At 50.7% G+C, this 19,061-nt stretch overlaps 9 protein-coding genes across 9 annotated transcripts; 4 read left to right on the top strand and 5 right to left on the bottom strand.

Annotated features, from left to right (window-relative positions):
* Positions 1–551: 551 nt before the first annotated feature.
* On the top strand, positions 552–2,051 carry HO133_000547 (uncharacterized protein; the record flags this gene model as incomplete). The annotated part of the gene is made up of 1 exon (XM_037291486.1): positions 552–2,051. One exon carries the CDS (start codon positions 552–554, stop codon positions 2,049–2,051), a length of 1,500 nt encoding a protein of 499 aa, XP_037152921.1.
* A 1,528-nt stretch (positions 2,052–3,579) lies between these two features.
* HO133_000546 (uncharacterized protein) lies at positions 3,580–6,684 on the bottom strand (the record flags this gene model as incomplete). The annotated part of the gene is made up of 1 exon (XM_037291485.1): positions 3,580–6,684. One exon carries the CDS (start codon positions 6,682–6,684, stop codon positions 3,580–3,582), a length of 3,105 nt encoding a protein of 1,034 aa, XP_037152920.1.
* Positions 6,685–7,128: 444 nt separating this feature from the next.
* HO133_000545 (uncharacterized protein) lies at positions 7,129–7,848 on the top strand (the record flags this gene model as incomplete). Its single annotated transcript, XM_037291484.1, has 1 exon — positions 7,129–7,848. One exon carries the CDS (start codon positions 7,129–7,131, stop codon positions 7,846–7,848), a length of 720 nt encoding a protein of 239 aa, XP_037152919.1.
* Positions 7,849–8,167: 319 nt separating this feature from the next.
* HO133_000544 (uncharacterized protein) lies at positions 8,168–9,619 on the bottom strand (the record flags this gene model as incomplete). Its single annotated transcript, XM_037291483.1, has 1 exon — positions 8,168–9,619. One exon carries the CDS (start codon positions 9,617–9,619, stop codon positions 8,168–8,170), a length of 1,452 nt encoding a protein of 483 aa, XP_037152918.1.
* Positions 9,620–10,454: 835 nt separating this feature from the next.
* On the bottom strand, positions 10,455–11,279 carry HO133_000543 (uncharacterized protein; the record flags this gene model as incomplete). The annotated part of the gene is made up of 1 exon (XM_037291482.1): positions 10,455–11,279. One exon carries the CDS (start codon positions 11,277–11,279, stop codon positions 10,455–10,457), a length of 825 nt encoding a protein of 274 aa, XP_037152917.1.
* A 949-nt stretch (positions 11,280–12,228) lies between these two features.
* HO133_000542 (uncharacterized protein) lies at positions 12,229–13,627 on the top strand (the record flags this gene model as incomplete). The annotated part of the gene is made up of 5 exons (XM_037291481.1): positions 12,229–12,408; positions 12,457–12,493; positions 12,546–12,616; positions 12,672–13,048; positions 13,123–13,627. 5 exons carry the CDS (start codon positions 12,229–12,231, stop codon positions 13,625–13,627), a joined length of 1,170 nt encoding a protein of 389 aa, XP_037152916.1.
* Positions 13,628–13,774: 147 nt separating this feature from the next.
* HO133_000541 (uncharacterized protein) lies at positions 13,775–14,492 on the bottom strand (the record flags this gene model as incomplete). The annotated part of the gene is made up of 2 exons (XM_037291480.1): positions 13,775–13,953; positions 14,246–14,492. 2 exons carry the CDS (start codon positions 14,490–14,492, stop codon positions 13,775–13,777), a joined length of 426 nt encoding a protein of 141 aa, XP_037152915.1.
* Positions 14,493–14,595: 103 nt separating this feature from the next.
* HO133_000540 (uncharacterized protein) lies at positions 14,596–15,454 on the bottom strand (the record flags this gene model as incomplete). Its single annotated transcript, XM_037291479.1, has 3 exons — positions 14,596–14,703; positions 14,751–15,223; positions 15,250–15,454. 3 exons carry the CDS (start codon positions 15,452–15,454, stop codon positions 14,596–14,598), a joined length of 786 nt encoding a protein of 261 aa, XP_037152914.1.
* A 1,618-nt stretch (positions 15,455–17,072) lies between these two features.
* On the top strand, positions 17,073–18,968 carry HO133_000539 (uncharacterized protein; the record flags this gene model as incomplete). The annotated part of the gene is made up of 2 exons (XM_037291478.1): positions 17,073–17,306; positions 17,334–18,968. The coding sequence occupies 2 exons, from the start codon at positions 17,073–17,075 to the stop codon at positions 18,966–18,968; spliced, it is 1,869 nt and encodes a 622-aa protein (XP_037152913.1).
* Positions 18,969–19,061: the final 93 nt, after the last annotated feature.

Here is a 19,061-nt window from a genome sequence, read left to right as displayed (position 1 = left end):
GCAGGCAATAGCATATTTAAATGGGAGCATTCCCAAACGTGTTTGTTGATCGTCAAAAGGATGCCAAGACATAGCGGAGAAGTGAAACGCCGACGCTAATTTCAAAGCGTCAAGTCAACGGCCACTAAGCCGGATGCGACAAGGCTGAACTCCCCGCCTTCCATTTCCTGCCACGCAGTCTCCAACCTCCCATACGGATATGGCTGCGTAAAGACACGTTCTCGTCCTTTTCTTCACCTTCACGATTCTCTTTTTCGCCCACTATATATCTTCTCGTCACTTTATCATAATCAGCGTTACACCGAAGCTTTCAGGCCCTCGCCGTTTGCGTCAGAAGCTTATCCGGCATCATCTACCGGCGAACGAACACTGCATTATCTCCCCCAACCTTTCCCCCACAAGCCCCCATTCCTCTTCCACTAGCTTGCATCTAAGAGAGTGAACAGCTGCAGCTATTGGCGCGAAGCGGAGAATTTGGGAAGCCAAGACATTCCGCAGGCAGGGACGCCCCACAAAGGAAACCGTCACTCTACTCTCTACCGTTTGCGCCAATGCACCAGGTTTTTCCCAATACTGGAAATTCACCTCGCTCCTACATACCATCCAAGGCAGTTTCACTTTCACAGACTTTGAGCAACATCGCCAGCGACCCATATGCTTCTAGTCTACCCCAGCATGCCTCCCAGAGTTATCTTGAACCACCGGACACAGCATCGATAGCACCACCAACGCGCTACGCATCTATAGCTGACTGTTCTATCGCCGAGCCGACTAAATTACATCACCGAACCGTCACAGGGCCAGCCCGATCCACCAGTGACCTGCCACCTCTCATAAGTCGATCTTCCGACTCCACAAACTTGTCCACCGCTCAATTTTCCGTCATACCTCAACTCGACCCCTCCTCACAACTAGACGATTTCCACCCCTCACCCCAGCAGTCGCGGCAGTCATCGCCAACGCGATCTAATAGATTCTCTGTACTCACAGGCAAGTCAGAAGAGAAGGCTGGAAAGCTCGCGGGTTGGTTTAAGGGCGAATCTAAACCTATCAGCGTTGGAATCATACCGTCGCCAACGAAGGAGAAGAGTGATCCTCTGGACAGCATCGCAGAATCGTCCGACATACGAGCTACTAACCTGCTGCAACGGCTCTCGACTACGCAGGTTATGCCAAAGCCTGCAATGGCGAGTCGCTTCTCTTTCTTCTCGAGCAAAGCCTCCTTGGTGAAACCTATACCGCTGCCGGACGAGCTCAGCGATGAGCTTCTCGAGATGGACGTCAGCGCCGCTCTGTTTCCCAACGAACCTCCAAACCCCTTCTCGCCCGCTTCTTTCAAAAACCTACAACAGCAAGCTGAGGGTCTGCTATCGCGATTACAGACGGCCTACAAAGAGCGCACAATAGCACTGCGCGATATGATGGCGGAGAAGGAGACTGTAGCGGAAGAGTCGGAAGGCGTTGAGACACGTGCTAGACATTTGAAGATGCAACTCGATGGTATGACAGCCAAGTTCGCTGAGCAAGACGAAGCCATGATGAATTTGGTGGACGAGCTAGCACAGGAGAAGCAAGCGCGCCGAGAAGAAGAGGAAGCGAGAAAGAGAACCGTACGAGTCGTTGGGGACGTTACTTCTCCGAGCAGCGGCCATCGTGGCCTCATGCGCTCAAACACGGTCAGCGACTCTGGGTTCGAGTCGGAAGACGATAGCTCCGCCGATAGCGTCTTCTCAAGACGGGACGGCGCTCGATCGCCCAATATGTCCGTGTCATCCGCCTCGACTACGAACTCGCCAGATGTCTACCGAACACAAGAATTCCATGTCTCAGCATCGACGGCAGACATTGGGCTTCTTCGCTTGCCCCAGGGTCAACCTGCAGCAAAAGGCACGCCTGTTCATGCTTGTACCAACTGTGAAGGCGTGAGAGCGTCGGAAGCTTGGAGCGTTGTCAGCATTTTGAAGGAGGAGAACGAGGCATTGAAACATCGGGTAGGGGAATTGGAAGGAGCATTGGATGGATGTTTGGATGTGGTGGGAAGACTGAGCTGACAACCCTTTTGCCCGTGGAGTTTGGAGCTTTTGTTTCACAGATAGATTGGGCAACGCGTTCGCTAATACTGGATGGCCCAGACTTGGAGATAAATGCTCGACGCGCTGACATCGTCATTGGATGGACACAAACATTGCATTAATGTACGGTATTTTGCGGTAGTTGATCGTGCTCAGTCAAGCGCTGATTAGAGTCACGAGTAAACACCGTTCATTTCAAGATGTTCAAGGACACTCCCCTTCACATGTCCTGTTCTGCGCTCTTGCTCGAAACCTTTGGGTGAAGAAAAGAGACATACAGAGGTCTGCACCGAAAGTCCTGCACCCGCACTAGTGCAGCCCTAACCCTACTTTCGGAAAGCGGCCCTGTAGAGGGGAAGCCTAGAAATATCTTCTTACAGCGCATGGATGGGACTTTAGGTACTTCTCTTGGCTTGATAGGGGCATTAAGCCCCGAAACCTGGCTAGGGCTAGGTGCGATTCCGAAGAACTCCAGACGCATTGTCCAGATAGCCCTTTAGGTGGGGCGTTATCCGAAGTCTGAGCGCAAGAGTCTTGGCGGGTGCAGGACTTTCGGTGCAGACCTCTGTACTTCCTTTACATTACATAAAGTACTTTACAGCGGAAAAGCAAGCAATGCCAAGACCTCATCGGTCAGCCGAAGACGCTAGAGTAGATACGGCTTAGTTCGTTTTACGACCCCAATGAGCCAATCAATTTCCCATACGTACCCAAATCCTCCATCAACCGGGCAAACTTGATCGATCGCCAGCAGCCCCTGCGCTCATCCCAAATAATCCGCACTCCCAGCAACCTTTATCGGGAACCCCGTAATCTCCAACTACGCAAGAATACTTACTGTAGCAAATCCTACACGAATCGCACGTCGCCACACAGGTACGACTCCGCAACAGCGTCATCAAGGCTCCCGCTCTCGAACGGGGGCATTCATCCTACCTACTCCATACCCACACTCTGCGTTTAGGAAACCGATAATCTCACACTGAAACATATGGCTCAGGTAAGTAATTAGGTACCAAAAGCGCAGGATCCATCCACCTAAAGATTCCCCAATCGCATGCGACGATTCAATCCCATCACCGATTGCCCTACCCGTCGTGTCATTCTCTCTACCTACTGTATCTTTCCCCCCTTCAACGGATCGTATCTCAACCCTTTATATCGTGCCAATACCCGAGCTCACGTCGTTCAGCGCTGGAAGCTCATCGACCGAGGTACGAGATCGGAAAGTGCGAAAGGGGGAAGGCGGTTCGAGTGGAGGAGGAGGAGGGGGTGTGTGTGGATTGGGCTAGGTACTTAGGCTTTACCGCCGGGAATGTTTTCATTGCCGGTGCGAAGTTCAACGGGAGGGGACTCCGGAAACCTCGGTTTGGCTCGTGCAAATTGGGGTACTCGTGCAATCAATGGCTTCTCTTCGACGTCACGCTCGGCGTGAACGATAGCGTTGCTTCTATAAAATTAAACGATGCCCCGACGCCGCCAAGCTACCCCAACGCCCCGTTTGATATCATGACCCATCATCCAGCGTCGCCTTAAGGAACACTTCAACGACATGCTTCCTCCTCGTCTCGCTGGCCTTCCTTTCCTTGCCCTTCGAAGCCGCAGGCAAGCGTATCATGGCATCTGCAAAGATGCCCGCATATGCGGCATTCACCTCAGGTCTTTTCATACGAGGCGCAACCTGAGCGGGAACCCCTTCCGCTTTTCCACACTCTAGTGGAATATTCCAAGGGGCGACTTCGTTGCCGACGCGCGCGAGCATGAACGTGACGAAAGTGAAAGAAACGCTGTGAGCGGGTGCGTTGGACAAGGTATCCAGGATCCACATCCGTTCATCTTCCTCCGAGAGGGTCTTCCTTGCCTTTTCACGCTCCAGCATGCCTTTCTCCAGCTCCAGCCACAGCGCTTCGGTGACGATGCCATCTTCTAAGCTTTCGAGGAACTGCACCAACGTCTCCGCCACCGCCTCAAGCCTTTGCAATGAATCGATTTCCGGTGGGAAGGTCTCGGAAAATGGCTGATCAGAGTCTAAACCTTCCCTCACTGTTTCCTTCAGCATCGCCCTCTGCTTCCCTTCCATAAGCCACCCTCTGAATGGCCAACCCACGTCTTTGTCCCACGGCGCGTTGTCGGCATCTCCCGTCATCCCCCACTGCGCAAGCGCTCTCTCAACGAGGTCTTCTATTGCTTCCGTCAGCCGGAACACTTCGCGCGGAGCCGACCACTTTACCCCTTCATCTCCGTGGCTACTGCCATCTGGTCTTTGGTGCTGCCACCTCCTCACGCCTCCTTCTGGTATTCGCACCAACTTCTCGATCGAGCGTCCGAAGGCCGATTGCAGCCAATCGCCACGTAAGGGGAGAAAGTAGTCGCGGCCGTTATGAATTCGGAGGACAAGGACGTCTTCGAGCGTTTCTACCTTATCGCCAAGACGGCGGACAAGGTCTAGGTCGTCCACATGGAGGGTTAACTCGACGTTGACGGCATCACCAGGCTGGAGGGTGTGCTCTTGTAATGCACCCGGGTTAGAATTCTTATTGTCAGGAGGGCGGTCGAAATCAATCTTTAGCCATGGAGGGGCAACACCACCGGGTCGACCCGACTCGATGGAGCGATCCACGAAACCAACAGTTGCAGGGACACGACCGGTATTTGCTATAGTGACACTTCTGGTCTTGACGTGATCGTATTTAACGTGCCCAAAGTCGACGCCCTCGAATTTTGGTGAAGAGGAATCGGTATGGGTGCTGTCAGTCTCCTTCTGATGGTCGACCACAATTGTGACGACAGGCCGTCCTTCATTCTCTGCCCTGTCTAGCTCACGGGCGACTTCTTGGTGTATCCTAGCCTTCATTTCGAGATCGACGGCATCGTAGTCTAAAGTGAAGACAGCATCCAATGGCTTGTGGTCTGATGAGAGGACTCGTTGATGAGACTTATAGTAATCGAGACTCAATTTGTCCTCAAAACCAGCTTTCGTAGTCATGAACTCAGGATCTGGAGATTGCTCGTTGACTGCGTTGTTTTCATTGTCTGCGCCATCCGTCTCTGGATCATAGTCAAACAAAACGGATTCATCGGTCACTGCGTCCACAACCCCTTGCAACTTCATCTCGTTGTCCTTTTTCCTGGCCATCTCCTCGTCTCGGACCTTTTGGTCATAGTCCAGCCTGTCTTTGCGGGTGCGGTATAGAATTCGATCACACCAGCTCGGGCCTCGTTGCTTTTCGCTCGAGTCGAACATGCCAACGCTTCCGACATCATATTTGTATGTAGGTAAAAAGTCAATGATCCCTTCCCGCCACCCATCATGGAAAGCTTTCCGTGAGCGCATCTGCGAGTGTAGTTGATCGTGCGCGAGAAGTGAAGAGAGTGTAGTCTGGAGAGATGCTGGGTCGGAGGCAGGATCGAGTGACTCCTGGCTCGGCAATACAGTAATGGATGAAGCTACTGATGGATCGGAAGCATTCCCAACAGAAATGTGAGTAGATGAGGTATCATTTTCAGACGGACGATTAGCAGCTTCCTGGTTGCGAGAGAACGACAGCGATTCCGGCTTTGCAAGCTCATTCTCAATTTTCTTGGATGACGGCTGCTGTGCTCCATGTGCTCCATACTCATTCCTTGTATGGAGCATAAGCAGTCTTCGAACGTCTTCTCCAGGCATGCTCTCGAGTCTGTAATTGAGATCGCCGAACCAAAAAGCAAAGTCCTCGTCTCCGATGCCTTCACCAAATTCCTCCATGACACCTCCACCGTCATAGACAGGATCAAATTTGGTCCGCTGAAGAATCTGAGACGCGTCCCAATTCCTTCGTTCCAGGTTGCCCTTCTCGACACCGGCGGTCAAATGGCAGTTGACAAAGACCATGCGCGTAGTCTCGCCAAGCACAATACGAGCTGTCACAGCGCCCTTATTGCCCATGTAACCCCCAAGACCAGTTCCAACGCTCGTGGTACTGACAGAGGATATTGTTGGTGCAATCTCAGAGGAGGCATAGATGACGAGAAACAAGCCAATCAATTGCTGTTCCGCTACTCGCTGATAACCATGCGGCAACGATTCTGCAACAGCCTGCTTCCATTTTCTGCCAGGATGAGGATCACTGTAGGGGCGTAATGCTTCGGCCACTGAGCTTATGTCGACGATTTCCTGTAGACCTAAGACGTATAGACCAATTTCGTCACCTCCTGGTACGAAGCCTGGATCGTTTTTTGGTATAGTGGATCTCTTTTTCGACCGTCTCTCCTCCTGTGACGCAACGCTCTCGATGTCTGGAGATCCATTGTGACCATTGCTTCGTGGTTCGCCATCGTCCTTTAGGTCCAAGCCTGACAGAGATTCCGAGACACCTTTACCATCTACGAACCACCCTCCAACGTCTTTCTCTGTCCCACTGAGAGAAGCAACATTCCAAGTGCCGACCTTGACCTTGATTCTTCGTGACCTTGTATATTCTGCCCTTCGTTGGTGAACGGCTTGTGATAGGCTGAGCTGGGAGGATACGACGGAGGGCGATGGGGCTTCTGCGGACGCTGGGGTTGAGGGGAAGGCTCCGGGAGTAGAGTTCATCTTAGAAGCGGGCGATGTCTGTATGCTGCTGGTTGCCATCGTAAAAGACGGTGCCACACTCGCATCCAGATATTTTTGTGTAACTTCTTGAGCTTCTTCTATAGCACCTTGGAATGGACTCCAATGTAATCAACCGAGTCCTGCAGAGTCAGAGGATGAAGACAGTAATATTAGCTACATTGCATTCGTCCTCGCTCTCAACGGATATATATGACGGCGGGGAGACTGTGCCGCCATGGAAGAGTGGGCTTCAAAAGTTCTAGACAAGATCATCGCTGCTATTTCGCCGCCGCGCTACTACCGAGGTAGCCCGGCGCAGGGACAGTTTCACGGCGCGGCTTTGGGGACCCCTGGGGCTTGTCCTGGCTACTTCCAGGCGCACTGCAACCCCACGCATGGCCCCCACGCCCGCAAAACATCTTGCACATCTTCCGCTTGCCTCATACGAAGCACTCACACCTCGCCTACGCGCATTCCTCCATTATGGCTACAACAATATACGCGTCCCACCACCCACAACCCTCGGACAACGAACTCGAATACACCGCCCCGGCAAATCCCACCATCACAAACGACGTCCTCAACCTCTCCGTCCTCCAGCGGCACCTGCCCTCCACCGTCTCCATAGATTTCCTAGCACCCTACTCCGTCGTTTACATCTTCAGCACTACTACTCAAGCCTGGGAGAAAAGTGGCATCGAGGGCACACTATTCGTTGTAAAGCTACGGGACGAAGGGCATGCGGTCGTAGTGCTCAACCGCCGCGGTTTGGATAACTTCATACTACACCTGAAAAGTGCAGAGGAGGTCGATGTGACGGACGAATACATTATTTTGCAAGGGAATAGCGCGGATAACCTGGGCCATGGGAATGCAGACGAGCAGAAGGTGTATGGACTCTGGATCTTTGAGGAGGAACAGGGCAGTACGAAGGGGGTGAGGGAGGCTTGTGGGAGGTGCATTGTCGAGCGTGCGGAGAGAGCTGGGAATGAGTGGGGGACCAGGGCTGTTGACGGGCAGTCGAAAGGTTACGCGCAACAGCAGTCCAACGTTGGGGCTCCAAATGGTCCGGATTTGATGGCGCTGCTCAACTTGTCCAGGGGACAAGGTTCAAATAATATGCCAGCCGTACAGCAGCCAGGTTCGAATCAAGATCAGGGCGTTTTGGGGAACTTATTCAGAAGCGCTGGAGCAAATTTGTAATGTGCATGGATCGTGTTGTTCGCATGGCTAAGCGTGGAGTTCTGCATTGAAGGAAGATACCAACACGTATTATTGGCTGCTTTTGCAAGCAGGGATTCATGAAGCACTATAGCAATCGTGCATCGATCCAGCATTGTCAACAAGGACTTAAAAACACGCCCAATAACCTCGCAAATAGATGTTCATCTCTTCATGTGTCTTAAATGTCGTTGTGACAGTACGTCCGTTGCCCATTGATCATCAATATTCGATCCCATAAGTCGTGAACCTGTTCGTCATGGCTATCCAAATCATCACTATCACCAGACAACTAACCCAGTCACCCACCTGCCCTCCTTCCCCACTCAGTCCACCGCCTGATAATCTCATCCAGCCCCCTCAACCCACCCCTACTGCTCTCGACCTCAAACCATTCTCTGTGCTCTTTACCACAGCTCTCGCAATCACGCTTCACCCTCCGCTCCGCAAGTTCTAGATGAATCAGTCTCTCAACCCTGTGGGCATGTGGTACCTTGTGAGGTGTAGAGGGCGATGCAGGCGGAGAAGAAGAGTTTGGCCTAGAGGGTAACGGGGAGCTGGGAAGGTAAGGGTAAAAGCGGATGAGGGAGAGGTTGTAACCGCATTGCCGATTCCATTCGTTCATACGACGTTGGACGTTGGAAGCTCGACCGATTTTCAAGAGCATTGTCTTTGGCTTGGAAGACGCGTTTCTGTTGTTTGAGCTTTGACCCAGGACATCACTGTGGCGACGTCCATTGGGAGTGCTTGCTGCGCCCTCAGAGAGTAGTGAGGAAGCAGCTTGCGAGTCAGAGGCGCTGAGGGCATTATCGGTAAGCCAGAACATGTAGATATAGCCTTCTTCATCATGTGGTGACACTGGCTTCGCTAGCTCAGCGAGTAGAAGAGACGTCGTTTGCGGCGATAGCGTTGTGGGGATCAGTGAAAGAAGGTCTTGGGTGTGAGACGAGCGATGCTGTTGAGCAGGCGGTCTGGTATTCACGGTAGGAATGCTCCCTTGGGCTACACGTGACGGCCTTGGACTACCCGATGCCTGCCCAACGGGTAAACGCGAGTTTGTGGGTCTGGAATACGGTGGTCTTTGGGCCTGCTGCAAAGACGAAGGCACTTTGGCGCTTGCATGAGCATACTCAGGCTTCTCAGAGTTACGTTGGACGCGCGGAGGAGGCGTGTAATCGTGGTCTGCAGAGCTGACGCAGCAGAACAAAGAAAACGAGAAGCTTGACTGTCCTCTTGCTTGGTGCTTTTGTGTGCCTCTCCCGACGGGTTGCTGCTTCTCTCCTGAAATTGCAATCAAAGGGCCGTCTACATCTTGCCACTTCTTCGGCAGTGTCTCTTTCCTTGCGGGTCTAGCATGACCTCTCTGACGTCGGCTTTTTGATGGTGTTTCATCGTCTGCAATGTCCAGCACCCCTGTTCGGTCTACCAAGGTATCGATGCTCGTGCGTTGATGTATCGGCACTATGTTTGCTTTCCTGCCGTCTTGGTAGCCGCCTGCGAGGGTCTCTGCTTGGTCTTTGTGTTGAAAGCAGAAATATGCTGCAGCGCCTTCGTGGTCCTCATCGCTCGGCTGCAGCACAGCTATTACTCCACTCTTTGACTTTCGATGACCCGTTGGCGACGACTGAGGAGAGCTCCCAAGAGGACGTCTGCAGGGTCTACCAGCAGAGGTGATGCCTTTGCATGTTGTCCCCGGGTCCTTGCTGTCGGATCGTTGAATGAGGGATTCCGGCGTGTGTGGGATGAATGGCATGTTGGAGCCTAGAGGTTAGCGACAGAATTTTGATTTGATTGGACTCCTTTGCTATTGATTGAGCAATGGATGTTGATACCGGACATAAGTAAGCCCATCTTTTCAGTGTTGAAGGTGTTGTTCTTCAGGGAGAAAGGGTTGCTAGTTGTTCGATTTGTCTTCCGACGTGGCTGGGAAGCCGGCTGCGCCACAGAAACACGCTATCACGTGACACATCTATGCTCTGTACAAAGACTCCTTCCTATGCTCAACACTTTTTCCTAGCACCTTCCTTATACTCAAAGGCTCTCATTTTCAAAAGAGACTGATCCTCTAAGACATGACAAGGAACAATGGACAAACCATCCACAGAGCCTCGATCACGAAACGAACAAGAGCCGTATAATTTTCTAATCCTTCAATTTCGAAATCTACATCATATTGAAACATGGAAGAATAAAGCCTTTTTCCCAACACTGCTAGCGAAAGTCTTCTGATCGAAAAAACGTTGATTGGATAGATACGAGTACCTCGCCGCTCACGCGGGAAAGGCCCACACTCACCTCAGCTTTATCCATTTTCTCTATCAAAGCTTGCTGTAAGGATGCCGCCTAACTTATAATATGAGCTTGAGTGTGCTTGAAGCGCCGTGACCTACAGATCAAGGCTGTGTGCAGCAAACTGCGCTTAGGTGGCCTCAGGAGATTTCCAGGTATTACAATTTGACAGAATCGGCTGTCTTAAACTACCTGAAAAGGACATCCTCGTCTGCCAGCAGCGAAATCCTCCAAGGTACTCAGAAGTGGATACCACAAACTTACACCCACAGCATATGCGTGAACTGCCCCTCATCGCCTCACAGATGCTCTCTCCTTGTATAATACATTTTTATTAACGGCAGCGAGTATATAGAGACAAGCCACAAGCTCCAAATCTTGAACGTGGTTCTGTCTCCTTCAGACGTTCTCAAGAAGCATAATCGACCAATGGTGAATGCCCCAATGAGCACAGTCAGACCGTACCCACCAACATCCAGCCGCCAGAAAAATGGAGGAAACGTCGACCAGAAGAGGATTGGGACGATGACTGTCCACCTGGCATTCCCGTCTCCTATGCTGATCGGCAGCGTCGGTCGTCCTCGCAGACTATCTCCTGCTTGGTCGCGCAGATCTTGTATCTGGATCGTTGTAAGCACGACTCCACCGATAACAGCTAGCCATTGAAAGATTGTGAGCGTATATGTTGAAAGCGGTGCTGTTGCGACTATGTCTATTGCTGCCGAGGCGTAGAGAACGAACCCGCATGCGTTGATAAGGTTGCGAAAGATAGGATTATGAGCTCCGCCTCCATCATTGTACCAGAAGTTCAAAGCGGTCAGCAACACGTACTGAGGAAAACCTCCTGTGCAGAGAGTAATGAGGCCAATCACCGGTACAGCGCCCCACAGAAGCTTTTCAGCTTGCGAAATTGTGAGACGATCCGAGGGAAGAGGCCGCCAGGCTTTGTTAACACGGTCTTCTTGGATGTCCTCGGCTTTTCTTTGGTTGTTGATACAAAGGAGCAGCAGATTCATCCACGCCCACCAGAAGAGGATCATGGATCTCCCAACAAGATACAGAGGATTTACGTCCTCGAATCCAAGGACTGGGCCGGACAGCGTACTGAATACGCCAAAAGCCATGGTGGGAATCACGATTGACTTGATATCGCTGGCCGTGAAAAGCCACAAGGTTTTACCATGGTACCAAGCTGAACGACAGGCATTTGCGAGCCTCATGTCTTTTGTTACTGCGTCAGCTCCGACTTTGGGCGAGTGTATGTCTCACAAGTACCTGTCTGGATGATCTTGGGCTACCAGAAGACCTCAACCGCACGCGAGTCAACTCCACCCCTCACTCCTTACTTCCAATGTGGCAGCTCCCCTCGCAGGCGAGATAGCGGTGGAGAATCTTTTGGACAAGATCGAAACAGCGAAGAAGGTCAGTCATCAGTCTTTCCTGGGACATGTTGACTTCGAACAAGGTCAACTCGGTAAAGGATAGTTCACTCGAAATCCTTTCCTGAGATAGGCTGCTCCCGAAACAAATCGGGGCAGTGCCAGTGTTAGTGTGAAGCGAATCAAGATCCATTATCCCAATTTTCTGTGAAGACTAATAATATGAAAGTTCAGAATCCTTTCGGATGCCCACCATAGCGGAAATGACTGGCATTAGAGCCGTTATGCTGACAAAGTGTTTCGCGTTCCCACATTAACTCAGCTTACTCGGCACCAACTAAAATCCTGCGTACGGTCAGCTCGGATGCTGTCATGTAGATCCCCGTGGAGCACTCTCACTTCCTCGTAGCTGAGGTTCCATTCTGTGCAGGGAATTACTTCGATCTTGAAACTGCAGACACTGTGCCGCCAGCACCTCCTCATATCTCATCCAGAAACTGATAAGTACTATGCAATGCTGGGCGCAGCCTGAAACCTTGCTCCAATTACGCCACTTCAGGTAGGGATCAGTAGACAGATGTATGAAGAGTCACGCGTTGTCTCGAATTCAGAATCATCTCTGTACTTTTACGTCTTTTGATCCTTTTGTCTCTATTCCATGAATCATATTTAATATCATTAGAGAGCATCCAACATGGACGCGCGTGCATCAGATACAGCTACGGACAAGCTGAGACCAGGTGGAGTCGCAATTCTTGTCATATGTATCATTTTCCTCATCCCGGCCGCTTTGGCAGTGATTCTCCGCTTGTGGGCAAGGAGGATCAAACGAGTACACCTGGTTTTGAACGATTACCTCATTATAGCCGCTTTGGTACGAGACCTTCCGCAAAGGATTTGCCGAAAGCTGATGTTTTTGCAGTTCTTTGCAATCACAGAAACCGTGACTTTGCTCTTAGGTAAGCATCTACCCAAGGCAGAAAATTGATCAAGTCTCATTAGTGTGTACAGCTGTGACAAAAGGCAAAGTAGGATACCATATGACGGAATTGACGGCGAGCGAGAAAGTTTCTCTTGCCAAGGTACGAACCTGAAGCGTATCTAGCATTCCAGCTACTGACAGAGATGCCTACCTAGTCATATTTAGCCGCGGAACCCTCGTGGGTCTCCGCCAACACTTGCGTCAAGTTATCGATCTTGCACCTTTACAAACAAATATTCCCCATCAGGAAATTCCGTATAGTGGTGTATGCGGTGATGCTCTTAGTGGTGGCTTATTGGACAAGCACGATTGTCCGAATGTTCTTCTTGTGCTCCCCACTTGCCTTTTACTGGGACAAAAGCATCCAAGGCGGCACCTGCTTGAATACTTCGGCGACGTCTCTGAGCGTGTCCGTCATCAATCTCATTCTCGATCTCATCGTGATTGCACTCCCAATGCCCATGCTGTGGGGACTCCAGATGGCAACATCGAGGAAAATGGGCCTCACAGCCATCTTCGGTATCGGCGGGGTGTGAGTTTCTCTTCCGTCTCTGTGTGATCTTGTAAGCAAGCCCTGGGGTCATATTCTAACGATGCCCCAAACAGGATATGTATCATCACAATCTTACGAATCGTCTCCGTCGTCAACCTAGATCTGAACGACCTTTCCTACAGCGGAATCGACGACGCCATCTGGAGCGAGCTCGAGCCCTGCCTCGGCATCATCAACGCATGCCTTCCCGTTCTTCCACCCGTCATGTCACACATTTTCCACCCGGCCGTCTGCAGATGGAAGACCTGGACCGGGAGCAGCAACGCGGCTCAGGGCACGCGCACGGGTCCGCCGTTCGCACGACAAGGCCTGCGTGCGAATGATTCGGAAGCCAAGAATTTCCGCCGGTTGGAAGAGGATGTCTACCCGCTAACGAGTGTGTCCTTCGGTGGTGGGCAGAACCATGCCGATGCCGTTGCGCATGGACGATCGGACTTGGCGTCGGGGTACCCAGACGCACAGAGCGGTAGGGCGACTCATGGAAGTGACGACATCATGGTGATGAAAGGATGGCAGGTCCAGTCAAGTTCGGCGGACAAGGTTGAACACTCTGTCTAGTAGGACGGCTTGGAAATGTCCTGTAGGATTTCGGATATTGTACAATACTTAGCATACAAATGGAGCAATCGCCAGAGCTGGCGGATTTCATTCGCGGTGGGCAAGATGTGTGAAAAACGCCGGTTGAAGTTACGACACACACTCCCACTAGCACCGGTCATCCACCGCGTCAAACACGAGGTTCAGCTGCCCCGGCTTCGCCGTGAAACAGTCCCTCATATCCCTGACCACCCTCGATCCGTCCTCGCCTGGAGGAAATCGGATGTGATACTTCGACACCATCAACGCAACCACGATACTCAACTCGGCCAACGCTAATTTCTTGCCTATACAACTATAGCGTCCTGCGCAGACGTGACCCGTCAGCAAAACCCATGGATTGCCCAGTAGTACTAATCATCCGAATACCGGGCCTATGAATTTATCCTCATACCTTGTTTGAAAGGAGCAAAAGCCCGTTTATTGAGCACCAGATCAGGCCGACTAGACCAGCGTTCAGGGATGAACTCGTCCGGTCGCTGAAAGCAACTTGCCACTGTGAGAAGAACCACACAATTAGCCCTCTCATACGATAGCCTCAAGACAGGGGAGACTGCAGAACGGATGCGGGACCCTCACGTCTGCCGATATTGTAAGCGGGCGCCACGACCGTCGTACCGCCGGGAATGTATCGCCCGGCGACGTGAAGACCTTCAGGCGGCGTGACCCTGTAGCCGCCGGTCGGCGTGGTAGGGTAAAGACGGAGGGTCTCGTTGATGAAGCCGTTCATGGAAGGTAGCGACAGGAGCGCGTTGACGTCGTGCAGAGAGTCCAAAGTCTGCAAGTCCTTGCGTAATACTTCGGTAGGGCCTGGATGCAACGCCATGTGGTAGAAAAGGAACACGAGAGATGGTGCGACGGTGTCACTTGGTCTCATTTAGCCAAAGCGGGCTTGAGGTTGTGTGTGGCTAGCTTAGGACTGCGGATTCTCACCTGCCTGCAATCACCATTGTGATGGCGTCGCCATACAGCCATTTCACTCTTTCCTCCTCGGAAAGGGTCTTCGCCTGGGATGAATCGATCAACCATGACGATATCTGTATTTTTGGTTAGAGGCGGAAACCATTAATAACGAGCGGCATACATCGTGATCGGTTTCCTCGAGCTGGTCGACCGGCACACACTTAGTCATCTCTAATGCCATACGAGGGTCACAGATCGTGCCACTGGACAGGTTATCTACCTTGATACGATCATCTATGCAGCTTTTGCAGAAGGCGACCATGCTGTTCCAATCCCGAACAATTGGGATGAACGGTAGACTGAGACCGATATGTAGCAACCACGGGACAGGACTCAATGGACCCAACAGAGCCATGCCTTTCTGTAGTGCTGTCATGGCAGCGTGCCATTGCTGATCTCGAAGACGGTCCTGACCGGCGTTCCTTGAGAAAGCGATTTCGCCCATCAGATCGAAAGTGAATTTGTATATCAAGGACGACGCATCGACAGGGCTTCCAATTGATCTTGCGACTTCGTTTTCGAATCTTCTCGCATAAAAGACGATCTGGTCTTCGTATCCCGAAAGAGCTTTCTGTTCGTCAGACGCAGTCGAAGCTATGTCTGAGGGCTTAGTGACCCACCTTGGGGAGTAAACGCATTATTCCACATACGACGACGCTGGGTGTGAATACCGTTGTCGCGCGTAGTGTTTACGAGGCTCTCCGGCTGAAGAGCATCGTACCAAACCGCCTTTGTGCAGTGACTTCCTGGACCATCAACTGCTCCTAGTACCTCAGGCTCGAAGACAGTCACCTCCGATGGTCCTGTGCACAGTTGAGTAAGCATGATTACGGGTTTCCTATATGCAATGTACAACTCTCACCGGTCCGAACAAAATTTCCATACTGTTGATGAAGTCTACCCAAAAGGAGGTGGTTTTTTGAATCTAACAGATGAGCAGCGTGCCATAATTTTGTAACTTTTGCAAGAAATGGACCTGGAAAGCCATTCAATCGGTGCAACATGGTGCGGTATATTGTCATGCTTGCGAGAATGGAGCCGAAATGAGCAGCGAGAATGAAAAGGTAGGTCCAAAGTGAGTGCAGATCATACTGGGATGAGATGATTGTTTCTAGAGCTAAGTAGCATGAACACAACATCAAATAGAACACCAAGAGTGTAGGCGCCGTGGTGTGCCATTCTCCGCGTATGAAAATGGTAAGATGCGAAGTAAAGCCAGCTAGTACAGCCAGACTTATCTTGAAGCTCAGCAGCGCCGATGCTGAACGAGATAGAGACAGCATTGTCGACTTCTGTGAGGTTGATACTTGTAGTATAGATGAGTTTAGATCACCAACCATAGGTGCTTGAGCAAGCGTTCTGCAGAAAGTGGAAAGGGATCCGCAGAGCAAGTACCGCTCTCGCAAAGAACCCCATAGTAGAAAATCCTATATGAATTGGCATTCGTTTAAGGTTCGAGGCACAAAGGAGCTGGAGACAGCTCTATCCATGGCGCTGAATGACCAAACCAATCATTGAGGCTATGCGCTAGGAATCCCGAAGGTTCAAATCCTTTCCGTTGTCTAATACATTAGGCGCAGTTCATGACAGTGGTACACAGGGATTAGCTTCCCAAATGCACACTCATCTTAGCGGGATTGACGTCTTGATAGGGCACCAGCTGCACCTGTATCCACATTCGTGGGTGGACAAAAAGTCTGCACAGTCAACGGTGCGGTGTGAACGCCACGTCACACCATCCCATCAAATCTACCACCCGTTGTGTAACGTCGAGGCGATAACGTTGGTAATACCCTGCTGGTCACCTACAATTACTACTATAAGTGAGACTTATCACTAGATATAATATTCTTAATGATATCTAAGGAAGAAGAATATCTATGTACAGAGAATACCTTTATATATTAATAACTAGGCCGAATAAGCTACTAATAATAGCGCGCTGTTAAATCGTTTTAACACTAATAAAAAACAGAAAGTGAGGCTATTTATATACTATTAAAAATATGTCCTCCTCCGTAGCCTTTATTTACTTCTCTTTATTATAGCTAGATATAAATTCGACTTATACTACGATATTGTTCGTCAAGTCGTAATAGGGGAAAGATAATTCCTCATTAATTAGATAACACTTTATCTTTTCAACTTACTCATTCTTAGATCTAAATCTAATTAATTCGTATTTGATTAGTCTTTATAATATACTTATATCTCTTATCCTTTATTATTATATCGAAAGCTAGATTCTTACTTTCTTTAATTTAGAGGGAGATATTACTCAAATTTTCCATCCGCTTATAAGATTACCTTAGGGCTTACCTCACTGCTCATTTTACCACGGGTATTTAGCCTAGCCCTAGCCTTTCAGTAATCGATTATTCAGGATTACCTACACACCGCAATCTGTGTTTTACTATACTGGCAAGTATCAAGTATCATCATCATGGATGCCTCCACGTCCATCTCCTTGCTTCAAGCAGAGTACGATTATGTGGTCATCGGCGGAGGTACAGCAGGTTTGGTCGTGGCATGTCGTTTGTCTGAGAATGATCACGTCAAGGTAATTGTCTTGGAAGCAGGCAATAACCACCTCACAGACCCAAGGATCAATATACCAGCGGGGTGGTCTGCGGTCTTGGGCTCTGAGGTCGACTGGGCTTTCCAAACGTCAGCGCAGGTAATGCTGTTCCCTCCCTCACATTAGGCCCAAGTAGCTGACTCGCATCTGGGCACTAAGGAACATTTGGGTGGCAGAGTCCTTCGCCATCCTCAGGGTCGAGTACTCGGAGGATCAAGCGCAATCAACGCTGAAGCCTTTATCGCTCCATCCAGCACTGACCTTGAAGCATGGGAGCACCTCGGGAATCCAGGCTGGAACTGGCAGGTGATGATGCCTTATTATCGAAAGTGCTACACTCTCACTGCCCCGGCCTCAGAAGTCTCTGAGCACCTTGGAATTGATTGGATCGACGAGGATGTTCGTGGACTTTCAGGTCCCATTCAAGCTTCGTTTCAAGGCGCAATTCAGGATCCGTTATCGAAAGCCTGGGTGCAGACCTTCAAAGGATTACAGCATGGCCTTAAACGTGATCCCTTTGCTGGTGAGGCTATGGGTGGCTACAGTAGTCCCATAACCGTTGACCCAGAGTCCAAGACCCGAAGCTACGCAGCCAACACTTACTATGCTTCCGCCTCCCACCGGCCAAATCTCACCGTGCTGACTGGAGTCTCGGTGAAGAACATCATTCTGGACACGAGAAATGGCCCGGCCATAGCGACAGGTGTCCATGTGAGCGTAAATGACCTAGAACACATCGTGAATGCTAGCAAAGAAGTGATCCTCGCTGCTGGTGCTTTTCAAACACCGAAGCTCCTCGAGCTCTCGGGCATAGGTGACAGAGAACTGCTAGAAACTCACGGTATCCACGTTGTTATTGACAACCCTAATGTTGGAGAGAACCTCCAGGATCACCTTATGACAGGTATCAGCTATGAAGTGATGGATGGCATTTTCACTGGGGACGGTCTAATGCGTCAAGAGCCAGAGATAACGCAAATGGCCATGCAGATGTATACCACTGCAAAGGCCGGGCCTTTGTGTGCCGGTGGGATAGGTTCATACGCATTCATGCCACTTCTAAACTCTTTGGATGGCGACAAAACGGCCGACCTCGAGCGCTTGCTGCTTGACTGCAAGTCACAAGATCCTAAAGATGCCATTCATTTTGAGTTTGTGCGCTCAATACTTGAGAGCGACAAGAAGGCATCTGCTTCCATGTTCATGTTCCCTGCGCAGGTCAACCTTCACAACAGCCCTTCCGCGAAAAATTTCACCCAGGACCTCGCCCCGGGAAACTACGTCAGTCTTGGTGTTGCCTTGCTACATCCCCTTTCTCGCGGAAGCGTCCACATCACGTCCGCCCACGCGTCGCAGGAGCCCCACATTGATCCTAAGTACCTATCTCATGCGCTTGATGTTGAGATTTTCGCAACTCATCTTAGATTTCTAGAGCGGCTAGCCCAATCTGAGCCACTTGCTTCGTTGCTCAAGCCTGATGGAAGGCGAAACCATCCGACGGCCTTCATCAGGGATATGAATGGTGCAAGGGACTACGTTAGACAGTCGGCCATCTCTAACAACCATCCAGCTTGTACCTGTGCCATGAAGCCGAGGGAGAAAGGAGGCGTTGTCAATGAGCGTCTGGTAGTATACGGTACTGCAAATTTGAGAGTTGTAGACGCGAGCATCATGCCTACAATCCCAGGGGGAAATATCCAATCGAGCGTATACGCCGTCGCAGAACGCGCAGCAGACTTGATCAAAGAAGACGCCAGATGAACTTATACACAAGAGAAATGATTAGCGTCACATCACAGCAAGCGTGGGGCGGTCACTGGCCATACGCATCTGTAAAAAGTTCAATAGGTATCT

This window comes from Letharia lupina (assembly GCF_014066315.1).
Source record: "Letharia lupina isolate WasteWater1 chromosome Unknown contig_10, whole genome shotgun sequence".
NCBI classification, from domain to species: domain Eukaryota; kingdom Fungi; phylum Ascomycota; class Lecanoromycetes; order Lecanorales; family Parmeliaceae; genus Letharia; species Letharia lupina.
The sequence above is the reverse complement of the archived record's forward strand: the minus strand, read 5'-3'. Positions and strand labels throughout refer to the sequence as shown.